This window comes from Rattus rattus, chromosome 2 (assembly GCF_011064425.1).
Source record: "Rattus rattus isolate New Zealand chromosome 2, Rrattus_CSIRO_v1, whole genome shotgun sequence".
NCBI classification, from domain to species: domain Eukaryota; kingdom Metazoa; phylum Chordata; class Mammalia; order Rodentia; family Muridae; genus Rattus; species Rattus rattus.
Window position 1 is genome coordinate 186,113,138 of NC_046155.1, and position 27,170 is coordinate 186,140,307.

The following is a 27,170-nucleotide window of genomic DNA, read 5'->3' on the forward strand; positions in this document are numbered from 1 at the left end:
ACAAGATAGATAAACTCTTATTCAAACTAACTAAAAGATGGAGAGAAAATATCCAAATTAACAAAACCAGAAACAAAAATAGGAACATAATAATGGATATTGAGAAAAATCCAGAGAATCATAAGACATACTTTAAAAAATGCTAGTCCAACAAATTGGAAAAATAAAAAGGAAATGGATGATTTTAGTGATAGATATCCCATTCCAAAATGAAATCAACATCAGATGAACATTAGACCTATTTAACCCATAGTGAAATAAAAGCAGTTATTAAAAGTCTCTCAACCACAAAAACTAAGGGACATATAATATTTGTACAGAATTCTACAACTTTCAAAGAATACTTAAAATTAATGTTCTCCAAATTGTTCCACAAAACACAAACAGAAGGAACATCACCCAATTCATTTTATGAGGCTCCAGTTACCCAGATACCAAACCACAAAAAGCTGCTATAGAGAATTGTAGAACCTTATGAATGTAAATGCAAAAATACTCATAAAATACTTCCAAGAACACATCAAAAAGATCACCAAACATGATCAAGCAGGCTTTGTCTCAGAGATGAAGGGATAGTTAAATATACAAAATCAATAAATATAATCCACCATACTAAAAACAAACAACTTAAAACAAAAGAAATGATCATTTCATTACATGCAGAAACCATGCAGAAATCAAACACTGCTGCTCCACAAATGTCCTGCAGAGATAAACGATTCGGGGACATAACTGAGCATAATACCGGCAGCTTACAGCAAGCCTAGAACCAAGTTCAAATTAAATGGAAAGAAACTCGAACATTTCTAGTAAAATCATGAACAAGCCAAGGATATCCGTAGTCTGCACATCTACTCAATATAGTACTTGAAGTGCCAGCTGAAGTAATCAAAAAGATACAAATTGGATGGCTAGGGAAGAAGTAGAGACACCTTACTTGCAATCGATATGATAGTATGCATAAGCACCCCAAGAATTTCTACAAGGAAACTTCTATAATTCATAAACACTTTCCCTAAAGTAGATAAATACAAAACAAATGCACAAAAATCAATAGCCTTCCAATATACAAATGACAAACAGAATAAAGGAAAAAATCAAGAAAACAACACATTGCACAATAGACTCAAAAATTATAAAGCATGTAGGTCTTGAGGTTCTGTCTTGTGCTTATATTGCAATACTAAATAATAACCTAAAGGCCTGATTGCCCCTCTCCGCCCACCCCTCCTCACCCAGAGATCAGAGAGTCTGCAAGCACCCAGGTGAGACTGTAACCTTTTTCCCCAAGTTATCCAAGACTGGTGAACAAAGATGCCCACAGCCCATAAGTGGGCAAAAGAGAGATATGCTTGGGGAAAGGGGTGCCAGAGAATAACCATGGGGAAAAGGAAGGTGGCAAAGGAAGCCACCATGGGCTAAGAGTCTTAGAATAATGGCCAATTGGAGTTAAAAGCAACCCAGAAAGAACACAGCAAAATATAACAGGATTGATAGCTAGGAAATAGACATAATAATAGCATGGGGAATAGATATCTTCTCAGTTCTAGTGCTGAAGATTGTGTGTGTGTCTTTCACCTTGGAAGTCAATAATCCAAAGCCGGGTAGAAACAACAGTTGGGATTAAATAATTTCCACAACACATTGCAAGCAAGTGAAAGCCTTGTATAATAAAAAAAATCTTTGAAGAAAGAAATTGAGGCAGATACTAGAATGTGGAAAGATCTCCCATGCTCATGGATCAGTGGGATTAACATAGAAAAAATGTGACTGCCCAAAGAGATCTATACAGTCAATTCATTCCTGATTGAAATATCCGCTTGTAGGTTACAGACCAGAGTTACAAAGTGAAGTGTATGCATATGTGCCCTTTCCCTAGATAATTCATGCATTACTTAGTCTGTTTTCCTTACCATCCTTTTCTTATCCATAAATCTACTGTGCATGGAATTTTAAGTACTATAAGACGCGACAGTATTTTATTTTTCCTGGCTATCATCATTCTGTTCTGCTATCACTATATTTTCACTTACAAGACCTGGGGCTTATGCTGATGTTTTCATTTATATTATGGTTGTTAAACTACTTACAGAAAACAATTCATGCAAAGTATTTGCATTATCTATTTTCTTTGCTATTGTGATCATGATAAATCTCTTGGAGTTTAACTTCATCCATGCTTTCCAACTGCCCTGTTCTACTGTTTGTTGTTTCTATAGTGACCTTTGTCCCTGGATCTCCCCAGAGAGTTTGCACAGCAGCCTCTCATCATTCACTCTCCCATTCAATTTTATCCACATTTTCATCTTAGTAGTATGTTTTGAGACACCGTTTGGAAAGGGACCAGACTTTTGACTCATTTTTAGTATTGTGTGTTAGGAATGCAACAAAAGAAATTGGAATCCCAGGGTGCTGATTGTATTTTGCTGTGAGTTTGTAGCCCAGGAGACTTGTATTCTAAGCTAACAAATGTGGCTGCCTACTTATTATCTGAGGGTTTTAGAACTCACTGATCTGTGTGGCACTTCACAAACTATTCTGCCCAAGCTCAGAGAAGGAAAAATATGTTCACTTTGATTTTATTCTTCTTGCTTGGGAACATTCCACTTTGTGTGGCTGGTTTTATTTATCCCAGGTGCTTTTGGAGAATAAAGCAGAATAAAGACAAGGATGGAAATCTGGGAACAGGCTGTACCTTCTTTAATGGACCAGTACAATGGCCTGTGGAGAAAGAGTATTTCAGTCCTATTTTGAATATACAGTAAGTGCCTTTATATTTTCCATGTACATATGCTTATGAATATTTCCTGAGCCTACTGAGGTTGAGGAGCAAAGCAATTCCAAGGGTCTTTTATACTATGTTATTAATCTTCAAAACAAGAAAGAACTCCAAATTCTATTAGAGACTTATTGCCACTTTAAATGACAGAGAGTATTTTTTCAGCCAGTCTCTCACTTACCAGGATGGAAGGTGAGTAATAAAACAACTGCCAGCCATTATCAATCACATATATGCTTCTCCTAGACAACTTATATAGCACTAGCATAATGATATGTCATTGAAAGATATAATTTTTTGACTTTGTTCTGTGGGTGTTTATGAAAATGAGCAGAGTTACTGATGATCCTTCCACCAGTGGGCAACTTCTAGTGCTTATGCTGGGGCCACCAATGTTGGAGACACAACTAGCTGTGCAGAGCTTTCATATAGTTACTCAGTTACTTTCTTAAATTTGCTCCATGTGGTCCCCATTTATGTACTGAAGCTACATCACGAATTGATGTAAGAGAGCTGTCCTCTGTGAACTTCATATTTTGATCTATACAAATTCACTGGCATTTAGGTCTTACAAAGTCCAGTTCTTCCCTCTCTCTTTAGAATAAAGAAGGAATTTACTGAGTAGAAAGAATATGTTTACATTCTTCAAAAAGTGATATTATTCGTATTAGTAGTGAATAGTTACTTTCCTTGTTACTATTCTGGGTAATAACAGTGGCATAAGATAGTTGGCAATTATAAATAAAGAAATATCCAATAAAAAATGAAAATGGGAGAAAAAAGATACTGATGTGAAAGGACTTAAGACTAGTGATCATAAAAAGTCACTACCAGTCCCTCCATAACAAAGGGTTATGAGCTTCAGGATGATTGGGCCTTCTACTTAACAGATAAAGGGGGAATGAGAGGCCAAACCTACCACTTCCTTGGGAAGGGATTACATCTTAAAAGAAAAAAATCCTGAGAACTTGACCTGTGGTTGAACTCAAGTGCCACCCAAGTACCAGAAAGGATCCCACGAATTTTCCTTAGCCCACATCCCAGGGTTATTCCCTACCTACTTCCTAGCAATAGTCAAAGATTAGTCTGATTGTTTCAGATGAACTTTCAGACTCTATTTGTCATGGTCTTGATTGAAAGCACCCACCGGTGGGCTTACAAGAGTCATTCTATGAGATGCTTGCTAGAACGGACACACCTTCACTTCCTCCCATTTCCTATAAAACCCTGTCCCAAAGAGGCTTCAGGGTTTCTTCATCAAACTGTTCTTTTATGTCAGGTTCAGCAGTGAGTAAGCCAAAATTCAAGATCATCATAAATACCTTAATGGCATTAAATTAGAGTTGGCTCCTGGTTGGTCTCTCACAGCTTGTGAATAGACACAACACTTCTACTAATGCTGCTGAAATTCCAACTAGATATAGTTTCTGCTGTTTTATTTCATCACTCTTCTAATAAGGAGATTGTCTAGGCCCCACTGATACCTGTTCATCTTATTCTCAGTTTTCCTTCCAAACAGTTCCAGTTTTCAAGCAGCCCTGAGACTGATCCACATTACCCCCACCACAATGACCTTGCTGTGATCACAGACAGGAACTGTGTTTATAAATAGTTATAGGCTGTTAATAATGTTGTGTGAGGAGTAGATGATATGACTTTTCATTGTAAACCATTTTACAAAGTTCCCAAGTCATTTGAAATCTATGAGGAGTTAGCTAATGATATAAAGATCATCAAGCAGAGGGACTTCAGTTCATAAAATACCTAAAATTGGCATCATCAGCATGTGCAACTGCTTGCATTCTCAATATTGTTAAGAGGCAGTCTAGAAACTGAAGTTTCAACTGTCTTCTGATTTAGGTACATCAACTCTCATACAGTAGCACTTAATGCAATTTATCATATGATCATTGGGATAAAAGAATCAAAATTTATTTTTGATTGTTCTGAGCAATTGAATTTGTCTATCTTCTTGCACTGATATCCATCAAACATTTATGTAAGTGTATGTGTTTGTTCACTCTAACATACTTCCCTGCCTCTGGCACAATAGTCTACAGTATTGTAATAATGTGCTTAGAGTTCTGAGATATTCAGCATCACATTCCAATGTGCCTGATGTCTCTCTCAGACAGCTTTGTAATTCTATTTTCTTTGTTTGCCTGCAAAAATCTCATTGCCTTTGTTTAATGCAAAGAAGAGAACAGCACTGGTAGCATGAATATTAGGAGGCTGGTTCCTGATTGAAATAGCATTGCTCCCTATTGGCTCATGTGTTTAAAATCTAAGTCTCCAGGTGGTCAAAGTGGTTGTGCAGATTAGTTGCTGGAGAATCACTGGACAAAGTATGTCACTGGTGCAGAACCCGAAAAAACGGCCTCAAGACAGCTTAGTTCTGAGTTTCTACTAAGTGATCATGGTTGAGAATGTTAACTCTCATCTGTCAGTGCTGTCTCCCATGATGGCATCTTAACCATTTGGAACCAGTGACCAATGCAATCTACTTATTTTTTAAGTTACTCTAGTCATGGAGCATAATGAAAAGTACAGACAAGTAACAAGTGCACAAAAATATTTTCTAGCTGAATTTAAAGCTTCTTTTTTTTGGAGAGAATTTTTGAAACATTCTGAAAACAAACAAGTAACATGTAGGATGGTTATTGTGGTGGTTTGAATAGGTTTGAACCATGAGGAATGTCACTATCGGCATGTGTAGCTTTGTTGGAGGAAGTGTTTCACCGTGTCAGGGGTGTTAAGGTCTTCTAGTGATCCAGGTCCACCCAGGGTGAAAGACAGACCTCCTGCTTGACTTCAGATCAAGGTGTAGAACTCTTTGCTCCTTCAGCATCAAGTCTGTCTGCACTTTGCCATGCTTCCCACCATGATGATAATGCTCTGAACCTCTCTGGAACTTTAAGTCAGCCACAATTAAATGTTTGCCTGTATAAAAGGTACCTCAGTCATAATGTTTCAGCAATGAACCTCTAACTAAGTGAGTAGGTCATGAGCACCATAAGGGAACAGACTATTGTAATTTATCTACAAAGTCCTGATGACCAACTTACTTGAAAAGAATTGCTTGCATTCAGAGAAAAGTGTTGTCCTCAGGTACCATCACTCAATTTTCTTGCTGAATCTGCAGTCATAAGAAAATAACAATTGGCTAACTGATACATTAAAAGCTACCATATTACCCTATGATAAATGGAACATCTATAGCATCCTGTACTCCAAAGATTAAGGCAGCTTAATCTTTGTTATGGCTAGACCAATATGGAGGTTTCCTGAGACCATGATATATGAAGGGAACCAGTTTTAATGACAAGAATATACTTGGCCGTTTCAAGAATGGTCTAAAGTGAGATATTTGGGAATGTGACTTCTAACTTGGAACACCAAATACTCTGCACCATAATGGACTGGGAATAACTCTACCAAAACTGCTCTATGCTTTTCTCTGACAGTATTGTGATATCATGTGCACCCAATTATTCATCTCAATTTCCTGACTTATCCCATTTTCACTTCCAGAAAATGTTTATAACATATTATACTTCTTAATAACCTTGCTTGGCAAAAGATATAGTAAGATCCTTTTGTCCTAAATTTTCTAACTTCTTTACTCTGAGCCTAAGGAGAGGCTTCTAACACAGGACTGTCACAGAGAATTGGCCTGCTGGTCCAAGAAAAAGGAATGTCATAGGTAAAATAGTATAAAGAATGGTAGAGTAATAACTACAATATGAGAAAGAATGCATGGGGGAAAAACTGAACCAGATGTGCCACTCTTGTCATCTGAACAATGCTTCAGGAAATTGGGACCAAAAATATTTCATTATGGCTAAGAGAAGTGTTGTAAAAGACACTTTTGTCTTCCTGATGTAATTGTTGTCTTGGAGGTTTTTTTCCTCTGTCTGCTAACTTAGGTCTTATCCTTGAAGCTTTTAGACTTCCTACAATCTCCTGTAGGCCTAGAATATTGTCAGCATTACTGAAAGTATTAGAGACTTACTGCAGAATGAACCCACACCTTCCTAGTTATTTAGATCTCTGGCTGGCTGATTTAACTCAGCGGTATTGCCTCACATGCCTCACCAATCTGAATGAATTGATCTGGCTTCTCTCAGCTTTTCCTCATTACTCACTCTGCTTGGCCTCATACTTTGTCAACTGGTTCTAACAGGACTGCTATGAAGTCCTTTGTGATGTCAAAACTGCAATGAGAAGTCTGCGAGTCTTCAAGTAATACTAATTAATTGAATCTCAGATAGAAAGTAAGTATATACTACATAAAACACATCCTAAGAGGTTGTATAAAAATTAACCAATAGTGATAAAATGGGAAAATGGTTTACTATAGTCGGAGGACAGAAGATAAAATATTGACTGGGATTTTTATGTCATAAAATAATGCATGAAATAATCTGGTAGAACAATTGCACTATCTGTTTTTTGCAAACAGGGTTCACTTTACCATTTTTGCAATTTCAGTGCTCCTGAAATTTACATTCATCCATGCTTTCTGACTCCCCTGTTTTCCCAGTTTCTGATCCAAGAGGATGGCCTTTGCCCTTGGGGACTAAGCATCCTCAGAGAGCTATGTAGTTGGCAATTTCTTATGATATTAGTAGAGATAGAATTAAAGCAGAAAGTATATTTTATCATGTGCCATTGATAAACGGATAAACATTTAGCCATACTACCAGAGGTCACAGAGAATGTATCCAAATTACAGTCAACATGAAATTCACGCTATATAAAAAACTAACCAAGATGAAGATTTATATAGATTGATTACTCTTATCAGCCTTGGTACAAATATACTCAATAAAATATTTGCAAAGTGAATCCAAGAACAAATAAAAATATCAACTATCAATGTCACATAGGCTTTATCCCAGAAAGGCAAGGAAGATTCCATATAAAATGGTCAATAACTGTATATATGTATATATGGGTGTGTATATGCACACATTTTTACATGAAGCAAGTGGGTAACACATTTAGGGATGGGGTGCTATGTGAAGCCAGTTTGGAAAAAATACACAAGAAAAAATGACACTTGTCTCATAAACTTAACACAAAGGTCATAAATTAAGAGGAAGGCTGTTTGAACTGAGGAATGGAATGAGTACTAAGATGAGCAAGAGATGTGGGTTTCAAATGGGGAAAAACTGGCAAAGTACATTAAACATACATGTGAATGTGCTATAATAACATGTATTAATATAAAATAATATAACCACTTCACACAAATGAAACTGAATATAATGTTGAATCTGGAACATGGCAATTTTATTTGTACTCATCAAAGATGAGTGTGCTTTTCTTTCCTATGATAAACTCTCCATCATCACACTTTTCTCTGTCCATACATTTGCTACGAAGGACACAGGTGCAGGTTCATGCACACATAAAATGTGTTATTTAAATGTACAACAAAATCTAGAAGAGAAAACAAATTCTGTTTGCCTCATCATAAATGCTAAATACTACATATCACAACACACAAGACAGAATTGCCCACATTTGTCATGCTTTCTCTGCAGTCCATATCCACGAATACGCATCTGACCACAATTAGAAGTAAACTCTCCCACATGGCTATGAAAGTTGCATAAGACGAGTTTACTCATTAAACAAAAGTTCACTTCCCATATACCATTTGCTTCTAAAATACTAATTATAAGAATTCTGCATAGTGACTTTTGGAATGTAAAATTGGCAAAGTCAATATAGAAAAAATGATAAACTAGAAGTGACTGGTCAAAATGAGATTTGATCTGTGAGTACTGAGGGTCAAATTTTGAAATCATGGTTTAGAACTCAAATATTCAGCTTAGATTGTCATTAAATGTAATGGGAAACAAGAGTGCTAAGTCTTAGGTAGTATTTGAAATGAGGCATAAAGGTTTAACATACTCTCTGTATTTTCTTAAATATTTTAAAAGCAACATTTACAATTATTCAGGACATTTCTGGATTTGCCGTGTTTTTTAATTCTCAAGATAATGTAAGCACATTTTTTGTTTAGATATTCTGTTTGTGTCACTGCTGTACGTTGCCCATACTATATTGTTAATGCATATCAAATGATGTAAACATGAGGCTACTTTTCCATGACATGGGATTTGTGAGACAATGGTCAGTGTGTAACCATGACTTAAGACTCTATGAGTTCTTCCTGAAGTTGGGTCAGCTAACAAAAATTACAAGTATTTACATAAACAGATTTTGAGGCAATCCTGAGACCAAATTTCACAAAGTGGAATCTTTCCAGGGAGCTTCATTTCCACAAACATGTGTGATGTCATTCATGTAGCTACAACTCCCTCATCTCTCTCTCTCTATATATATCAACAAAGTTTTTCCCATGAACAGTGGACATCAGACAAACATTCCCAGGAGGTAGTATCAAAGATTGCTCCAGGGTTGAGGAAACAGCTGTAAAAAAGGAAACAGGAATGCAGATGTAGCATCTCCCTTGGCCACAGTGATAATAGTACATGGGGATATATGGGTATCTGTTTGATTTGCTGATCTGTGTGGCACTGCACAACCATACTACACAGCCTCAGAGAAGGAAAAATATGGTCATTTTAATTTTGTCTTTCTTGCTGCTGAACATTCCACTGCAGGTGACTGGTTTTATTTATCCCACCTGCTCTTGGAGAATAAAACAGAATAAAAATAAGAATGGAAACGAGAGAATTAGCTGTTTCTTCTTGATTCAAGCAGTACAAAAGCCTGTGGAGAAAGAGGATTTCAGTCATTTTTTCAATACACAGTAAGTGCTTTTATATTTCCCATGTAGACGTGATCATGAATATTTCCTGAGTCTCTTGAGTTGTGGAGTAAAGCAATTCTAAAGGTCTTTTATACTGTGTTCTTAATCTGCAAAACAAGAAAGAACTCCAAATTATATTAGAGACAATGCTATATTACCACATTAAATTGACAGAGACTTTTGTTTCAGCCTGACTCCCACTTACTGGGATGGACCTGACTAATAAAATAACTTCCAGGCATTATCAATCACGTATATCCCTCTCCTAGACAGTTTCCATAGCACAGTAGCACAATGATATATCATTGGAAGATATAATTTTTATGACTTTATTCTGTGTGTGCTCATGCAAATGAACAGAGTCAGCTGATGATCCTTCCATGAGTGGGCAACTTCTAGTGCTTTTGCTGGGGTCAACAATATTGGAGACAACTCTAGCTGTGCAGAACTTTCATATAGATACTCAGTTACTTTCTTAAATTTGCTCCATGTGATCCCCATTTATGTACTGGAGCTGCATCAAGAATTGATGTAAGAGAGCTATCCTCTGTGAACTTCATATTTTGATCTATATAAATTCACTGGCATTTAGGTCTTACAAAGTCCAGTTTTTTCCTCTCTCTTTAGAATAAAGAAGGAATGCAGTGACTATAAAAATATGTTTGCATTCTTTGAAAAGTGATATTATTACTAATAGTGGTGGTTAGATACTTCCCTTGTTACTATCCTAGGTAAAAACTGTGGCATTTGATAGTTGGCAATATTAGAGAATAACGATAGAGGAGTTACCTACTAGCTCATCTTTGCCATTATTTAAGGTGCATATGTCTTCCCTCTTTACCTCTCTGTTATTTAACCTGACACTTTCAATATTTAGCGCTTTATGTCTCTTTTTCAGTAAACTTACAAAATATAGTTGCATATTTTACCAGTGTGGGCACTGGGGACATTTTGTTTCTGTGGGCTTCTGATAATATTTTTCAGACACAGTACTTTAGACCACAAAGCCACTGTGATCATTCGGTACTTTATGTTTCTTAAGTTTAAATGTGCAGGATTTTGTTTGATTTGTACAAGTACTAGTCTCAAATTTCTGTCATTTGTTAATCAAATTTTTAAATACACCTTTCTTGTGTATTCATAAAGAATATTCTAAAAGGGATTGTTTTTAATAAAAAAGACATGACAGATGTACAATTTCTGGTTGGAATGCAGATTTTACTCTTATTAAAAATTAATAATTAAGTAATATATTTGATATTTATCAGTCAGATTTTAATTATGAAGGGATATGACACATTATTCTTTTTCTAAACATAAACACACAGGAGAATTATTCCATTGGAATTGAATTTTAGAAAGAACATTTAAGGTTAGGGTGATTATGTGGGAATGTGATAAATATATTGCCCCCTAATGAAAATGAATTATAATGACATGAGCCAAGAATTGTCACAGAAGACTTTTCTGCCTTAGCCAATACAGTCACTTTTGTACAAACATACCATAAATTCAATGGCACAAACACATTCAATGTATTTCACATATTTCTCACTAATTTCAAATGAATATGTGAACATTTTTACGTTTGATCAAAGCATTTGGCGATTTGTTTACATTCTCAGCAAACAACCAAAACATGAGAAGGTAAACGCTCTCAGTGAGAACATGATAATAGTACATCTCATTTACTGGACACGATCTCTCAAGAACTTGTCAAGGTTTTATGAGCTCCCGGCTTCTTTTATCATCTCAACCTCATTACACAGGTCATTTCACCCTTCAAGGGTGTGAGGGAATATAATCCAGTACAGAATTGTCCTTTTATGTCCAGAATATGTCCTGAATATGATATTTGTAAATTGTTGTCTTTAAAAACACTGTAACATTTTACAGAAAAAACACTGAAATCCACAAGTATTCTCTTGTCTTGGCTTTTTCCATGATTGAAGTCAACAGGAACCCTGATCTTTTGCCAAATATGTCTCTAGTATTTTCATTTCAAGAAAAAAATTGTGATTGGGAATTCGAATCCCCAACTTTCGTTCAAGTGAATTTAGATGATTATGGAGCTATCCCTAATTATACCTGTAAAGATGACAGTCTGTGTGGAGTGGCACTTACAGGAGTAAACTGGGCAACAACTCTGTTACTTTATACAATCCTAAACAACTTCATATCTCAGCAGGTAAGAGAGAGTGTGTGTGTGTATGCGTGTGTGTGTGTGTGTGTGTGTGTGTGTGTGTGTGTGTGTGTGTGTGTGTGCATGCGTGTACTTTTGTATTAGGTGTTGGTTGGTAATTCATGAAATCAGGTATCACTTGGAGCCCCCATAATCTTACAAGGCCTGAGCCAATAGCCAATCTATGTAGTTCAAGGGTTCTATTCAGAGTTGTGATGGAGCTTTCAAATGTCCTTGTGCGATACAGAGATGAGGGAAGAAATAATAGCTATCTGAGATTTCTAGAAATCTCCAGAAAACGGTGTTTATAAAAACTCAGGTATACATTGTACCTCATGCTGCTTTCTGTGTTCTAGTTCCTTCATCTTACTTACGGAGACTTTCATCCTGTTCTGAGTGATCATGAAAATTTTCCCTATCTATATCAGATGGCCTCTGATGATACATCTCTAGCCCTTGCCCTGGTCTCCTTCATAATTCATTTCAGTTGGAGCTGGATAGGGTTGGCCATCTCAGATAATGATCAAGGGACCCAATTTCTCTCTTATTTGAAAAAAGAGATGGAAAAAAATGCAGTCTGCCTTGCTTTTGTGAGCATGATCCCAGTCAATATGCATTTATACATGTCAAGAGCTGAAGTGTATTACAACCAAATCATGACGTCATCTACAAATGTTGTTATCATTTATGGCGACACAGGCGGTACTTTAGCTGTGAGCTTTAGAATGTGGGAATCTCTAGGTTTTCAGAGATTATGGATCACCACCACACAGTGGGATGTCGCTCCTAGCATGAAAGACAATTTATATGGTTTATTTGCTTTTGGACACCACCATGGTGAGATTTCTGGTTTTAAACATTTTGTGCAGGCATTGAACCCTGTCACATACTCAGATGAAAATCTGGCAAAGCAGGAATGGATGTACTTTAACTGTGAAGTCTCAGCATCTAAATGGAAGACACTGAAGAACTTTTCATCTAATCACTCACTGGAATGGCTAATGGTACATACTTTTGAAATGACCTTTACTGAAGGAAGTTATGACATATACAATGCTGTGTATGCAGTTGCCCATGTACTTCATGAGATGACTTTTCAAAAGTTTCATAATCTGCCCACTGACAATGGAAAAGAACAAAATTATCTCTGTACCAAGGTAGTGCTTCTTACTTTACTTAACGTTTCCTGTTATCAATGTTTTTAAGAGTCTCTTTGATGCCCAAGACTTTCTAAGTGTACTAGGAAATATTTTTTAACATAGAGTGATTTATCAATAATTTTCCTACTGATTATATAAATCTTGATGCTGGTATATGCCTCTAATGTAAAGAGAATGGAGTACAAAGCATAATTTGTCAATCGAGCATTGTGATTTGTTACAGATTACCTGATTATCATCACACATGTTCTAATATTAAAAACAAATCCAGTTCTTCCTAAAGAACCCACTGAATGATGAATCCTTGTTCATTAATTGTTAAGTATGTAGTAATCACTGTAGGGTATTATTTTAACTAGAGATCCCAATATATGCTGTTTCCACTGTAGGTCAGGGATATCACTTGGTGCTCTGAGAGTACTTACATAGAGAATAATGAATGCAAGGATTCAATTTACTACATTCCTGTGTGCTCATTTGTGTGGATGTATATTTCTCACTGTATATTTGTATGTTTTTGTTTTTCTGTATATCTGTGTGTATATCTGTACAATAATTTCTCTATATTCTGTGTACATTGATATCTATCTATCTATCTATCTATCTATCTATCTATCTATGCTCTTTATATGTGTCTATATATGTTGGTTTAGGGTAATTAACATGAAGTTGACTGTTTTTCAATTGCTTTCTGTATTGCTGGTTTTGTATGTGTATACTCCTGTGAATATTTATCAATGCATGTTTCTGCACATGTCTATATGTTTTTTTGTGGTTTTGTGAATGTTCTACTATTTATTTATAATTCTTTTGCTTTGCCTGTGTGTCTTTGTATGAGAGCATGAATTTGTCTGTGTGACAATGTCACTCTGTGTGTGTGTCAGTATATGTGTATGTCTACTTATGTATATTTTTCTGAGCATGTGTTTCCATGTAGTTCTATGTGTGTGCACCTGGGTAATTGTTTTGTGTGTTTTGGCATCTGTTTGACTCTTTTGATGAATATTCTATTTCAGTGTGTATCTGTATATTCATGTGTATTTGGGCATGTATGTGTATGTTTCTGTAAATAACTATGTGCTCCAGTTATATGTGTCTCTCTATACAGATGCAATTCTCTCCCTTTTCATATGCCTATATTTTCATATGGCAAATATATGTTTGGTGTCACATGAATGTTTGTGCTCATGTGGTAATTTCCTTTTAGAGAACAAAATAACAGAAACATTATAATTTTATCTCTTTGCTTTCACTGAGGGTTTTCACCAGTGTACGGTCAATAAAATTGCCTTTAATATGGAATAAGAATGCATTTTCTAACCTTAAGCAAGAAAATATACTCAATAGTATGCTGGCTGTCTTTCAGCTGGGTGCCCCTCTGAGAAAGATCCACTTCACTAATCCAGTTGGGGACAGAGTAAATATGAATCAAGAAGACAAACTGCAGGAAGAATATGACATTTTCTACATTTGGAATTTTCCACAGGGACTTGAATTTAAAGTGAAAATAGGACTATTTAGTCCCTATTTTATAAATGGTCAACAGTTACATTTATCTGGAGATATGATAGAGTGGGCAAGAGGAAGTACACAGGTGGGTTTGGCCTTACTGTACTCATTTAAATTACACTGTCAAGTGTGTGCATCCAACCTTCCTTGAAAGTGGTGAAATGAAGTTGACTGTCATGTGAGAGACTGCTAAACTACGTTTCTTATTTTCATTTTCTTTCAAATGAGGTTTTACCAACTCACTGAGGATTTCTAACATGTGTGGAATGTATTTTATCAGATCAGAACTTGTTTCTTCCTTTTCACATTAACGTCAACTGTTTTAGAAAACAATTTGAAGTTATTTCCAGTAAAGTTAGCAATATTCTATTGGTCCTATTCTTACTACTATGAGTGATTTCCACTCATATGATGAACCTCTTCAAAAGATGTTTAAAGATACTTGTTCATTGTAAAGATAGAGTAAATTCAACATAATCAAGTCATTGATTTTTATTGTGTAATTTTATGTCTGTTGACCAACTTTTCCTAAATTTCCAACATCTCTAGCTAATCAAATAGTAACATTTTAATGACAATTTTAAATACTTTATGAACTACATCTTCTTTTTCAGTTAAAAAAACTATAGAAATTATAAAAATATGGGTATGGGTGTTTTTAATGTCTATCAATGTAGCAACTGCATGTATGGATATATGGATGAGTGAAGAGTTATTTGAATCTAAGATACTTGCAAAAGCTCCATGCTACTCTGTGGGTACTGGAAATCAATTTGGGTCCTCTTTACTGGTAGCAATTGTGCTTGAGAGCTGAGCTATGTCTGCAGCACTGACTCATACCTTGGAAGAGATAATGTTGAATAAGGAAGATTTTGGCCCCACTAATTCTTGCATAAATTATTCAACAAAACAAGGATATGCATAGTTTCCTTCTCAAAATGAGGAGAAATTGGTAGTAATAAAAATTTGCCTTGAGGGACTTTGAAAATGAAATATTTCGAATGCATATTAGGTTTATTATAGCTATGAGATCTGATATCTTGGTTTTAATGTGTCATATTCAACCTCCCCCCCCCAAAAAAAACATTGGGTAAATGACTTCAGGTTTGAGATGAAGTGATTCCCAGGTTACTCAGACAGTGTGAAATTTATAGTTGCTATTGGTCCTCAATAAGTATAAGAATGTAATTCATACTGAAAAGTATGTAAGAACTAAAAATGTAATTGTAGAGCCACATATCCATGTTAAAGATAGAATTGCAATCTTATGTGTGTTCTAACCAGGGCCTACTTCAAGCACATCTAGTAGAAGTCTGTAGATTTTTTAAAATGCAACCAGAGTTCTATTCACATATATATCATAAGCCCAGTATGGAGACTCATAAATAAAAACATGAAGACGTCAGGGAAATATGATCCCAAACTTACAGTCATACAGTTAAGCGAGAGTATATTCAATGTTATACTAAACAAAAAATTAAAGACTGAATATAAGAACATTAAAAATATCAAAGAGGACAGTCACACCATCTGGGAGAATACAATGAAAGTATGAACTCTTTTTACAATAAGGCATTGATTGTGTATATGATAGAGAACTTCTGGAGGTATAAAAAAATGAAAGAATTTCAAACTAAAATGTAAAACAGGAAAACAAAATAAACCAAAATAGTATCTTATTGACAAGACTCACAAAATGAATAATCCAAGTTGAGGACAGGATGGCAAAAGTTGAAGACAAGGCACCAGAATTAGAAACTTTAAACCAAAACAAATATTAAACAACAAGGAAAGTGAAAATCACTGTGACCAAGGAAGTGTGATTAAGAGATAACTTTTAAAAACCTTCGGGGTTAACATAAGGATGGACATACTCTTTGTGTAAACAGTGAATCAATTATATGGACTAGTAGAGAAATGTAAATAGCAAATAATCAACTTTCAAAATGAAAATTCCTTGGCGTATTTGACATAAAATTTGTTTTGGAAAAAAGGAAGAATATGAAAGCTGCAGGAGAGAACCTGGTGTCATAGAAAGGCCCTCTTTGTATAACAGCAGGTTCCATCAGCATCACTCATTTTAAAATGAAAGCAGTTAATTCATTTATTCATTGATTAACTTGACATTGGGACACTAGTTACACTCCCTACTCTGTTCCTAGTCCTTCAATCTTTCCCCTCCTTTCCATCCAATACTTCTTCCTCTTTCAGAAAAGGAGAGCCCCCACCACTCATATATCAAAAAGTTTGGCATATCATGTTGTATAATAACTAAGCACAGTTTCATGTTCTCCTATGAGGACACAGGAGGCTACCCACTAGGAATAAAGCTTCCCAAAGTCAGACAACAAAGTCAGACACAGAACCTGCTAACATATAATGACCAAATTTCACAAAGGCTTTATATATTTAGAAGACCTATGTTAGTCCCATGCATCATTTGCAGTAAGTGGTTCAGTCTGTGAACCCTTAGGACACCAGGTAAGTTGATTATGTAGGTTTTCTTGTGTCCTTAATCCCTCTGGTTCCTACAATCCTTCTTTTCCCTCTTATCTAGGGTTCCTCAACATAGCCTAATGTTTGAGTGCTGCTCTGTGAATCTGTTTCCATCAACTGTTGGGTAAATTCTCTCTGAAGATGGTTATGCTAGGTTCTTGCCTGCAAATGTAAGAAAATATTAATACCAGCATCAGTTGTGGCCTTTCTCTCATGGCAAGGTTCTCAAGCTGCTCCAGTCAATGGTTAACTATCCCTTGATCTGCTACAGTTTTACTTCCCCCCAACCTTATGCAGGGTAAATTGTAGGTTGAAAGTTTTGTGGTTGTGTGTTGTCTCAATCCCAACACTGGAAATCTTGCCTAGTTATTGGAGATGACCATTCTAGGCTCCACATCCCACTTTACTCAGAGACTTAGGCAGGGTATTCCTCATAGATTTTTGGGAGTTTCCATTGCCCTACAAATCTAGCTTGACTCAGAGATACCACCCTATCTTAGTGCTCTCTCCAAACAATCTGTTTCTTTGTCTTCCCCTTCTGTTCTCATCCCACTGCACTCCCATTTAGTCTCCAAACCCATTCACCAACGATGTCTATTCTATCTCCCTGTCTCAGGGTGATACCTGTCTCCCATCTTGTGCTATCCTTGTTACTTAGCTTCTTTAGTTATGTGCATTGTAACTCACCATGGATATTCTTAAAGGAGAATTAATAACAAGAATGCCCTTGGGAGGGAATAGGGAGGAAAAGTTTAGAACACAGGCAGAAGGAACACCCATTCACAACCTGCCCCACATGTGGCCCATACATATACAGTCACCAAACTAGACAAGACAGATGAAGCAAAGAAATGGAGGCTGACAGGAACCGGATGTACATCTCTCCTGAGAGACACAGCCAGAATACAGCAAATACATAGGCAAATGCCATCGTTAAACCACTGAACTGAGAATGGGACCACCGTTGAAGGAATCTTAGAAAGGACTGAAAGAGCTTGAAGGGGCTTGAGACCCCATATGAACAACATTGCCAATCAACCAGAGCTTCTAGGGACTAAGCCACTACCTAAAGACTATACATGGACTGACCCTGGACTCCAACCTCATAGGTAGCAATGAATAGCCTAGTAAGAGCACCAGTGGAAGGGGAAGCCCTTGGTCCTGCCAAGACTGAAACCCCAGTGAACTTGATTGTAATGGGGGGAGGATGGGGAGGGGAAACCCATAGAGAAAGGGAGGGTGAGAGTTTGGGGGATGTTGGCCGGGAAACAAGGAAGGGGAATAACAATCGAAATGTAAATAAGATATACCCAAGTTAATAAAGATGAGAAAAAACCATTTAGATACATAAGTGCTAATACAATTCTTTATGGAAAGAGACAGAGGAAATTTCAAGATGAACACAATTGCAATAAATCATAACTAATAAAGGAGCACTATGAAAGACATTGAAGGAACTCCACCATATTTAAATGTAAGGTGAACACAAGAGGTCAAAAATAACATGTAAATACCACTTGAACGTGTGAAAGAAAAACAAATGTTAAAAAAAATCAAATAGTTAAATAAAAACTAAATCATAATTTATGCATAACTTTTAGGAATAAGTGAGGGTTTGTGGATAAAATTAACCTAGTCCATTGGGATCTGTATTATCCTGCTCCTTCACGTTTTTTTTCTTGATTTTCTCCCACTTTTCCTCTTCCTGTCTCATATATAGACTCCCCCCATACCAGTCCCCCTCCCAAGCCTTTCTTCTCATCCAATGAATGGTTTCATGTTATACTGACCTGCCTTGCTGTAAAATGACATCATTCTACCCTCTAGGCCCTTACCAGAAAAAAACTAGTAGGAAAACATCAAATATTGAAATAACAACTAAAACACAATTTACAAATATGTTTTAGTAATAATTGAATTTCGTGGTCACCTTCTCTAATTAAAAATCACAGATAATATGTTTGGTTTATTTTTAACATAATATTTTTATTTACTCTTCAAATTTCCATTTATGCACTTTGATCATATTCAATTCCCAGTCGTTTCATATTTGTCTCTCTATGACAGCACCCCACCAAAATAAAAATTAAAGTTAAAAAGTCCAAATTTTCTTATTCATGTACTCACTGGATGAGATGGCTTGTATATGCTTGACCCAGGGAGTGGCACTATTTCAAGGTGTGACCTTGTTGGGTATGTGTGTCACTCTGAGTGTGGGCTTTAAAACCCTCATCCTAGCTGCCTAGAACTCAGTATTCTGCTAGCAGCTTTAAGATGAAGATGTAGATTTCTCAGCTTTGCCTGGATGCTGCTATGTTCCTGCCTTAACATTAATGGACTGAACCTCTGAACCTGTAAGCCAGGCCAAATTAAATGTTGTCCTTAGAAGATTTGTCTTGGTTATGGTGTTTGCTCACAGGAGTAAATTCCTAAATAAGACACTGGAGCACAGTCAAATTCTGCCCCATAAGTAGAACTTAACTGTTCCATCCCAAACTCCTTCAAGAAGCCCTCAATTTTGCAAAGCTAACTTTATATTTTTTACCATATATTTAAAGAGTTCTTTTTATGGCTTCCTGTTTAAACTAATATTCTTTCTTGGATTGTGGGGGAAGCATAGGGATTGGGATGATAAGACGAGTTGTCACAGAAAACTTTCATGTACCTCCTTCACATCTATGAATCTACAATCATTCATATCACTGCTAAAGTAGTCTCTTAGCATTAATAAAAAAGCAGGGAGCAAAGATAATGGGATTCTACATGGTTTCTGGTAGTTACAGAGAAAAGCACATGGGGCCTAGCTGCAACAGAGCTACAGACCCAGACAAGGCCCTCAAACTGAGCACAGAACATGAACATCAACATGGTTTTAGGCTGCAGTCAAGAGCATAAAAATTCCATAAATTCCTCAGTCAAAATATGTGCTGTGGAAATCAACATTTTCTCTAAATGCAATAGGACCATGGATCCCGACACAGCCACCACTAGCAGCAGAGATCTGGACATCTCCGTTACCTCACGTGGCATTGTGGTTCTCTCAGATTAGTAAGGCTCCTGCTAAAACAGAACTCATGGACCTCAACTTGACTTCAGTTATCAACGCAGTCTAAGGGCACACACATTGCATTTGGTGGTAACACTGATCATGGACATCAATACATATCCCATTGACAGCAGGACCTCTGGCCTAGACATCCACCATTATGGCAGCAGCCACCATATATATTTGCACACACTTTGGTAGGAACACATACCACAGACATCAAAAAAGATTCTGGGTGCTGTAGGATAACAGGTCCAGATATGGCTCTTGTTAGCAATATGAAGCTGGATATCACCATGGTTAGCCATAACAGAACATGCCACTCACATAAATATGAAATATGGCCAGTGTAGGTAGACTGGTTATAAAACTAGACATTCTTTTGTAGCCTCCATGGGCAAGGTGGGTAAAAAAATCCATATGTATATATATATATATATATGAATATTTATATATATATATATATATATATATATATAAACTTCTGGAAAAAAGGGTCAGGGGAAGCAACAAAATGAAGTAGAACCGAAGAATCATACTTAGAGTACAACATCATTTATCATTTGTGGACATGCCTGAAATAATCTTGACTAAACATCTTCTGACAGATGGCAATATCACAAATGAAAGATCAGTCCCTGTGTGTTTTTTGTGTATTAATTAATCCCATGTAGTTGGTTTGCTAACATCTCGATTGTTTATGTTACCAAATGAAAGAAATACACACATAGTCTTTTTATTTTAATGTGCTTTAAACAGCACAGTAGCTGAGCAACTGCCCAATCTCCATGCTGTTAATCCTGAGTGATTATTTACTAAATCTATATTCCATTTCAGTTGTTCTTGACTCTACTTAGAGAGCTGTCTTGGTCACATTTTTTGGCCCAGAACATGGAGCACTCTCCTTGCTTTTCTAACTCATTTGGATATAGCCTCTCCTCTCTTTGCACTCTTGTTCAGCATGACAGACCTCTTTCTTCCTCCTTCTCCTCTGCCCAAGTCCAGGGAACCAAGGAATTCTGTCTCTATCTGTCATACCCAGCTATTGTCTGTTGGCATCTTTAGATGGCAGAACCAACAGGGGGCAGATTCCCAGAAGCTACTTGAAGATACTCTAGTGCAAACAGTATTTTTGGAAACACAATTAGCTTTCATAACATTAGCAGCTTCAGCTGTGCAAAAATTACTTTATGCCAAGGTTCAACATATGTGTATCATTTAAGTGTAAAACATCTCAAGATAAACTTAATCATATTATCCAAAAGCATGTAGAAAAGGCTCTTAACAAAGTCTAGGATCCATTCAGAATTTAAAAAGGAGAACAAACAAAAACTGACAAACTAAGAGAACATATATTGCCATAATAAAATTTTCCACAGGAAACTTATTGATGGTATTGCATTTTATGGATAGGAGGATCAAAGAAATTCCATTTAACCTAGAAATTAGGTCAAGTTTTTTTTGTAACACATGTCTTTAATCTACATTCTCTGAATCAAAAGTCAGAATAATTTCTCTCCACTCATGGCTAGTCTGCTTTTTCTACTTAATCTACCCAAAACAGGGTTGAAATGGATACTCTGCTTTAAATAAAATGAGCAGGATATGGGTAAGGAATGTACTTTCTCAACTCATCATCAAAATAGTCTTTAAAACCTTACTAAGTGTGAAAATAAATAATAAAAATATAAATATAGAAAGAGAAGTAAAGCACTCTGCCCTGATCTATAGGAGGTTGAGATCTACTAATACTACACAGTAAGACCCGTTTGAACAACATCAAAAATAACAACAACAATAAAGCAAAAAGGAAAAGTTGTGCTTAATCATATTTCTGGAGAATATGATGTGAGTCTGTGAATAATAGACGCTGCGATGGAAACATCAAACTCACCTGAAACTAAAGATGCAAATTCAGCATGCAAAAATCAGCAAAATTCGAGTGCAGCATATGGACATCCATCACAAGATTCAGTGTAATGCCAAGATTTCCTTAGTTTAAGAAATGCCTCAATTAATTTTAAGCAACCTCAATTTTCGTGCTATTTTCAGGCTCCCCATAGCCTGTTCACTTCAGTAAACACTCAGTTCATTGTACAGAAAGTGAGCAACTCCTCATTGTAAAAACAATGGCCCTCTTCCTATGTAGATCTTATTCTATTTCCATTTAGTTTGTTTTAGTTTTCAGTCATAATGTAGTTGAGGTCATTTTGGTTATCTGGTATTTGAATTATTTTTTCCCATTTTTGTATGTTTTTTACTTGTAATTTGCTTCTATGTTGCTGTTATTTAACATTAAGTATTAGCAAAGTGAGGAGGAAAAGGTTGAATTGGCTCATGGGTTACACTCAAGGAAAGACAAGGCATGGATCTGTATAATGCAACTGAAACATAGTCACTCAAGGAACTCAGCTTACTGGTTTGTTCTGCATGATTTCTAAGATACCACTGCCTACATGGAACACTGTTCCCAATAACCTGAGTACTCCTACATCAATTACCAATTTAAAATAAGCTTCACAGGTATGATCACAGGCGAGTCTGATGGAGATAATTTCTTTATTAGGTTCTCTTTGCCTTTATCCTATACTGTGTGTTAAGGAGACAAGGATTAAGTAAAATAACCACCTTGCAATCCCTGCACTGTTTGCAAATAGGACACTATCAACTCTTCTTTCTGAATTCCAAGTTGATGGGAAACAATTCAACATTTCCTTAATTTTTTTCATATATTGATGTCTGTCATCAGACAATACAGTAAATGAAACTGGTAACTTTGTTGGTGTATATGAATTAAGTGTTTTAATATCACATGCTAATACAATATGATTTTTGAAGGTGTAAGTAAAACTTCTGATAGCAGGATATGTCTGTTTTTTTAGATGCCGACCTCTGTGTGCAGTGCTGATTGTGGTCCAGGATTTAGAAAATTCAGAAAGAAGGAAATGTCAGCCTGTTGTTTTGATTGCAGTCCCTGCCCAGAAAATGAAATTTCTAATGAGACAAGTGTGTATTTCCTGCAGGGCTAAGTTCTTCAATTTGATTATCATCTTACACACATCTTGGAATAGTGAATTGGTCTAAAAAGAAACGTTAAAAAAGTATATATATATATATTATATATATATATGTATATGACTTTCCTAAGTTAATAATTATAGGAATACAATAATTTAAAATGTCATTATTGAAATATAACTTATCATATATGTTTCACTCATTGAAAATTTTTAGTAGATAAAATATTCTCAAACAGTTTTGCTTAGAAACCTTCAGTGTTACTGGGTTCTAGGAAAAATCATTCCTAGTGATTAATCCTCTATAAAAACATATGTAGATCATGAATCTCTAAAAGATTTATTTACATTTTCTTGATGTACGTACTCTTACATAAGTTTATGCACACCTATCAAGTACAGAAGCACATGGAGGACAGAATCAGGCATGTGGCTAGAGTGAACCAAATACAATTCCACTTTAAGACTCCTTAAAAGGGCAAATAATAATTTGCAATATTATCAAAAACTGTTAAGAAGGAGATAGGAGATTTTGCATAATAAAAAAATATACGTTTGTCTAATGCTTGGTGATATTTGAAATGTAGAATATTGAGAATCACTGTTGGCACATGATGTGTAAATATTAGGAGTCCTCTTTTAAATGCTAGTATAAATACTACCTAGTAAATATTTGCATGATAGCATACATTAGAATTGTTCCAACAAGAGCTTCCAGGGACTAAGCCACTACCCAAAGACTATATATGGACTGACCCTGGGCTCCAACCGCATAGACAGCAATGAATAGCCTAGAAAGAGCACCAGTGGAAGGGGAAGCCCTTGGTCCTGCCAAGACTGAATCCCCAGTGAACATGATTGTTGGGGGAAGGGTGTTAATGGGGGGAGGATGGGGAGGGGAACACCTGTAGAGAAGGGGAGGGAGAGGGGGTAGGGGGATGTTGGCCTAGAAACTGGGAAAAGGAATAACAATCAAAGTGTAAATAAGAAATAGCCAAGTCAATAAAGATGTAGGAAAAAAAAAGGACTTGTTTTGTCCGGAAAGGAATTACCACAATTTTCAAATGGTATTGGTCCTTACACAGCCAATATTTGTCAAATAACAATCTAGTCAGGAAGAACTGAATATAATTGGCTGTCATGCATTTATTCCCTTCTTTGATGTGTTATCCTATACAATTAAAGTATTTAAAGGTTTTCATGGCCTGTAAGATGACTTAGCAGTTAAATCCTCTCCCACTAAGTATAATGGTCTTAGTTTTTCTCCAGAACACATATAATGGGAGGTAACCAACTCCTACTTGTTAGTTTCTGGAATTTTCTGATAAGTATGAAGTAAAATGTACACATAAGTAGTTCAGAAAGGCTGTTTGGATACACATGGCATTTGTGTTGGGAATCAAAGTTAAGTCCTCTCTAAGACCAACACATTCTCTTCACAACCAAGTTGAATTCCTATTTCCTGAAACAAATTTAATTTAATGATAACAAATGTCAGTAAAAGAATTGCTTCATATAAAAGACTTCAGACCTGGGAAACACATCCCTTATTGCAATTATTCAATAATTCAGTGTTATGGCAACCAGACTTCATACACACACAATGGTGGAAAATACAGAGCTTTTTACCTTTAGTTATAGGGTTACTGTTTTTTATGAAAAAGCCTTAGGAATGTGGTGTTGCTACAGTCAAAAGAGGTCAAATCTACAAACGATCTTTGTTTATTTTTGCAGTTACAAACATTGATATTATATTCATAGAAACTCCTCATTCTCTGAATCATAACTCACCTATATAAACCCAACTACTCTCATATTCATGAAAATATGTATTACTTTTACGAGTAAACACACTTATAAATATACAGACCCATGATAAATGATCACAGCAATATGGTAAAATAGACAAAAATATTTGTGGTTTTTATTTACCATAACAACAAGAAGCATTAAAAATGGAAACAGTTATTTGATATAGCTAAGACATTCAATGTATTCTCAGCAACCAGATTCACATGTTAAAATATTTCTTCTAGATTCTTAAACGAAATATCCTGACAATAAAATTGCTGAAGCTACACTAATAATGCCTTAATTTTTCCATTAGACTTGGAGATGTGTGTCCTGTGCCCAGAGGACAAATATGCCAACACAGGACAGAATGACTGCATTCCAAAAGCTCTTATCTTTCTCAGTTATGAAGACCACCTGGGGATGGCACTTTCTTTAATGGCCTTGGGCTTCTCTGCATTCACAGCTCTGGTTCTTGGCATCTTTGTGAAGCACCACAGTACTCCCATTGTTAAAGCCAATAACAGCACTCTCACATATATCTTGCTCCTCTCCCTCATTTTTTGTTTCCTTTGCCCCTTGCTCTTCATTGGCCATCCAGACTCGGTCACATGCATCCTACAGCAAATCACATTTGGAGTTCTATTCACCGTGGCTATTTCCACAGTGTTAGCCAAAACAATTACTGTTATTCTGGCATTCAAAGTCACAGCCCCTCAAAGAATGATGAAGTACTTTCTTCTTTCAGGAGTATCTACGTACATCATTCCCATCTGCACTCTCATCCAAGTTATTGTCTGTGCAGTCTGTTTAGGAGTTTCTCCTCCTTCTGTTGACATTGATGCTCAATCTGAGCATGGTCACATTATCATTGTTTGCAACAAGGGTTCAGTCACTTGTTTTTACAGTGTTCTGGGATACCTGGCCTGCCTGACCTTTGTGAGCTTCACTCTGGCTTTCCTTTCCAGAAACCTGCCTGGTGCCTTCAATGAAGCCAAGTCAATAACATTCAGCATGCTGGTGGTCTGCAGTGTCTGGGTCACTTTCCTCCCCGTTTACCATAGCACAAAAGGCAAGATCATGGTGGCTGTTGAGATCATTTCCATTTTGGCTTCCAGTTCAGGGATGCTGGTATGCATTTTCATTCCCAAGTGTTACATAATACTCTTTAGACCAGAAAAAAATTCTCTTAAAATGATCAGGGAGAAATCACCTTCCCATACTCACATTTCATAAATTCTGACCGGCACATATCTAGTTGGTTCATAATCACCAAATATTGGATTACATTACCATACCTATTTATTTTTGGAATGACATACCTGTTTCCTTTATGATTTTATTTAGCAATATCATGTGTACTGAGGTCTACATTGTCTCCTATAATCATCCAGAATGGTTGACAATTGTCCTCTTTGTCAGAAAGAGCTAAGAGAATCCTGATCCATTCTAGGAGTTCGAAGAGTTCTTCTATGAACATAGTGGAGAGAGGAATATTTTTAAAAACATGGTGATAGAATATTTCAGAAGATGAATTGATGTCACAGCAATTAAAACGATGTCCTGTACTTATGGAGCAACTGATTCAATACTCAACCCCACAAACTTTTATTAACAACCTCCTGTAACAGTAGCTACAAAGGATCAGATGGTCTCTTCTGGGCTCCAAATTTACCTGAATATTTTTATGCACATAATAACACAACACACACAAAATAAAATTACATAAATTTTTAAAAATATAGAGGAGTATTACAAACTCTTTTCACTGGCATTTTACTCTTCAATGTTCTACTGTGGTGTTACAATTACAGGAACCTACAGAGAAAAGGTGGATTATGAATAAGATGACTGGGTTTTTCTTTAGGCATTTTCCATAAGAACCCTCAACTTAAGTATATCATAGAAGACACACTTGTTAAATTGACAAGGAAAATAAGGCTTATTGAAGTAACCTTCTGTATGTGTGAAATTTAGATGACTGTGCAAAAATCTACCTTGACACCACAGAGTAATCTGAGGTAGCCAGCTAGTGGGAGTCAGTGCTGAGAGCAGCTGATTAGGATTAGTCCAGAAATCACCTGGGGTTGATGGTTCTGGCAGCCAGCATTTAGTGAAGAAAGTGCAGAAAGTAACCATTAACTCACTCACAGAGAGAGAGGGCAGTGTGGGGAATAGAGAGGGGAGGGAAGTAGAGAGGGAGGGAGGGTGACGGAGGAAGGGAGTGAGGGAGGGAGGGAGGGGTAGAGCAACAGACATACTCACAGACAGACAGATAGGAAGACACATACATATTCACATATCTAGAAGACTGGAGCAATGCTCTGAAAGTCAGGTTCTAAGCTTTACACATATACACACACATACATATAAACATTTACTGGTGCGTGAATGAAACAAAAT

At 36.3% G+C, this 27,170-nt stretch overlaps 1 protein-coding gene across 1 annotated transcript; it reads left to right on the plus strand.

Moving 5' to 3' along the window:
• Positions 1 to 1,706: 1,706 nt before the first annotated feature.
• On the plus strand, positions 1,707 to 26,003 carry LOC116892790 (vomeronasal type-2 receptor 116-like). Its single transcript, XM_032894663.1, has 6 exons — positions 1,707 to 2,761; positions 11,463 to 11,754; positions 12,105 to 12,905; positions 14,275 to 14,502; positions 22,842 to 22,965; positions 25,084 to 26,003. The coding sequence occupies exons 1-6, from the start codon at positions 2,565 to 2,567 to the stop codon at positions 26,001 to 26,003; spliced, it is 2,562 nt and encodes an 853-aa protein (XP_032750554.1). The 5' UTR covers positions 1,707 to 2,564.
• Positions 26,004 to 27,170: the final 1,167 nt, after the last annotated feature.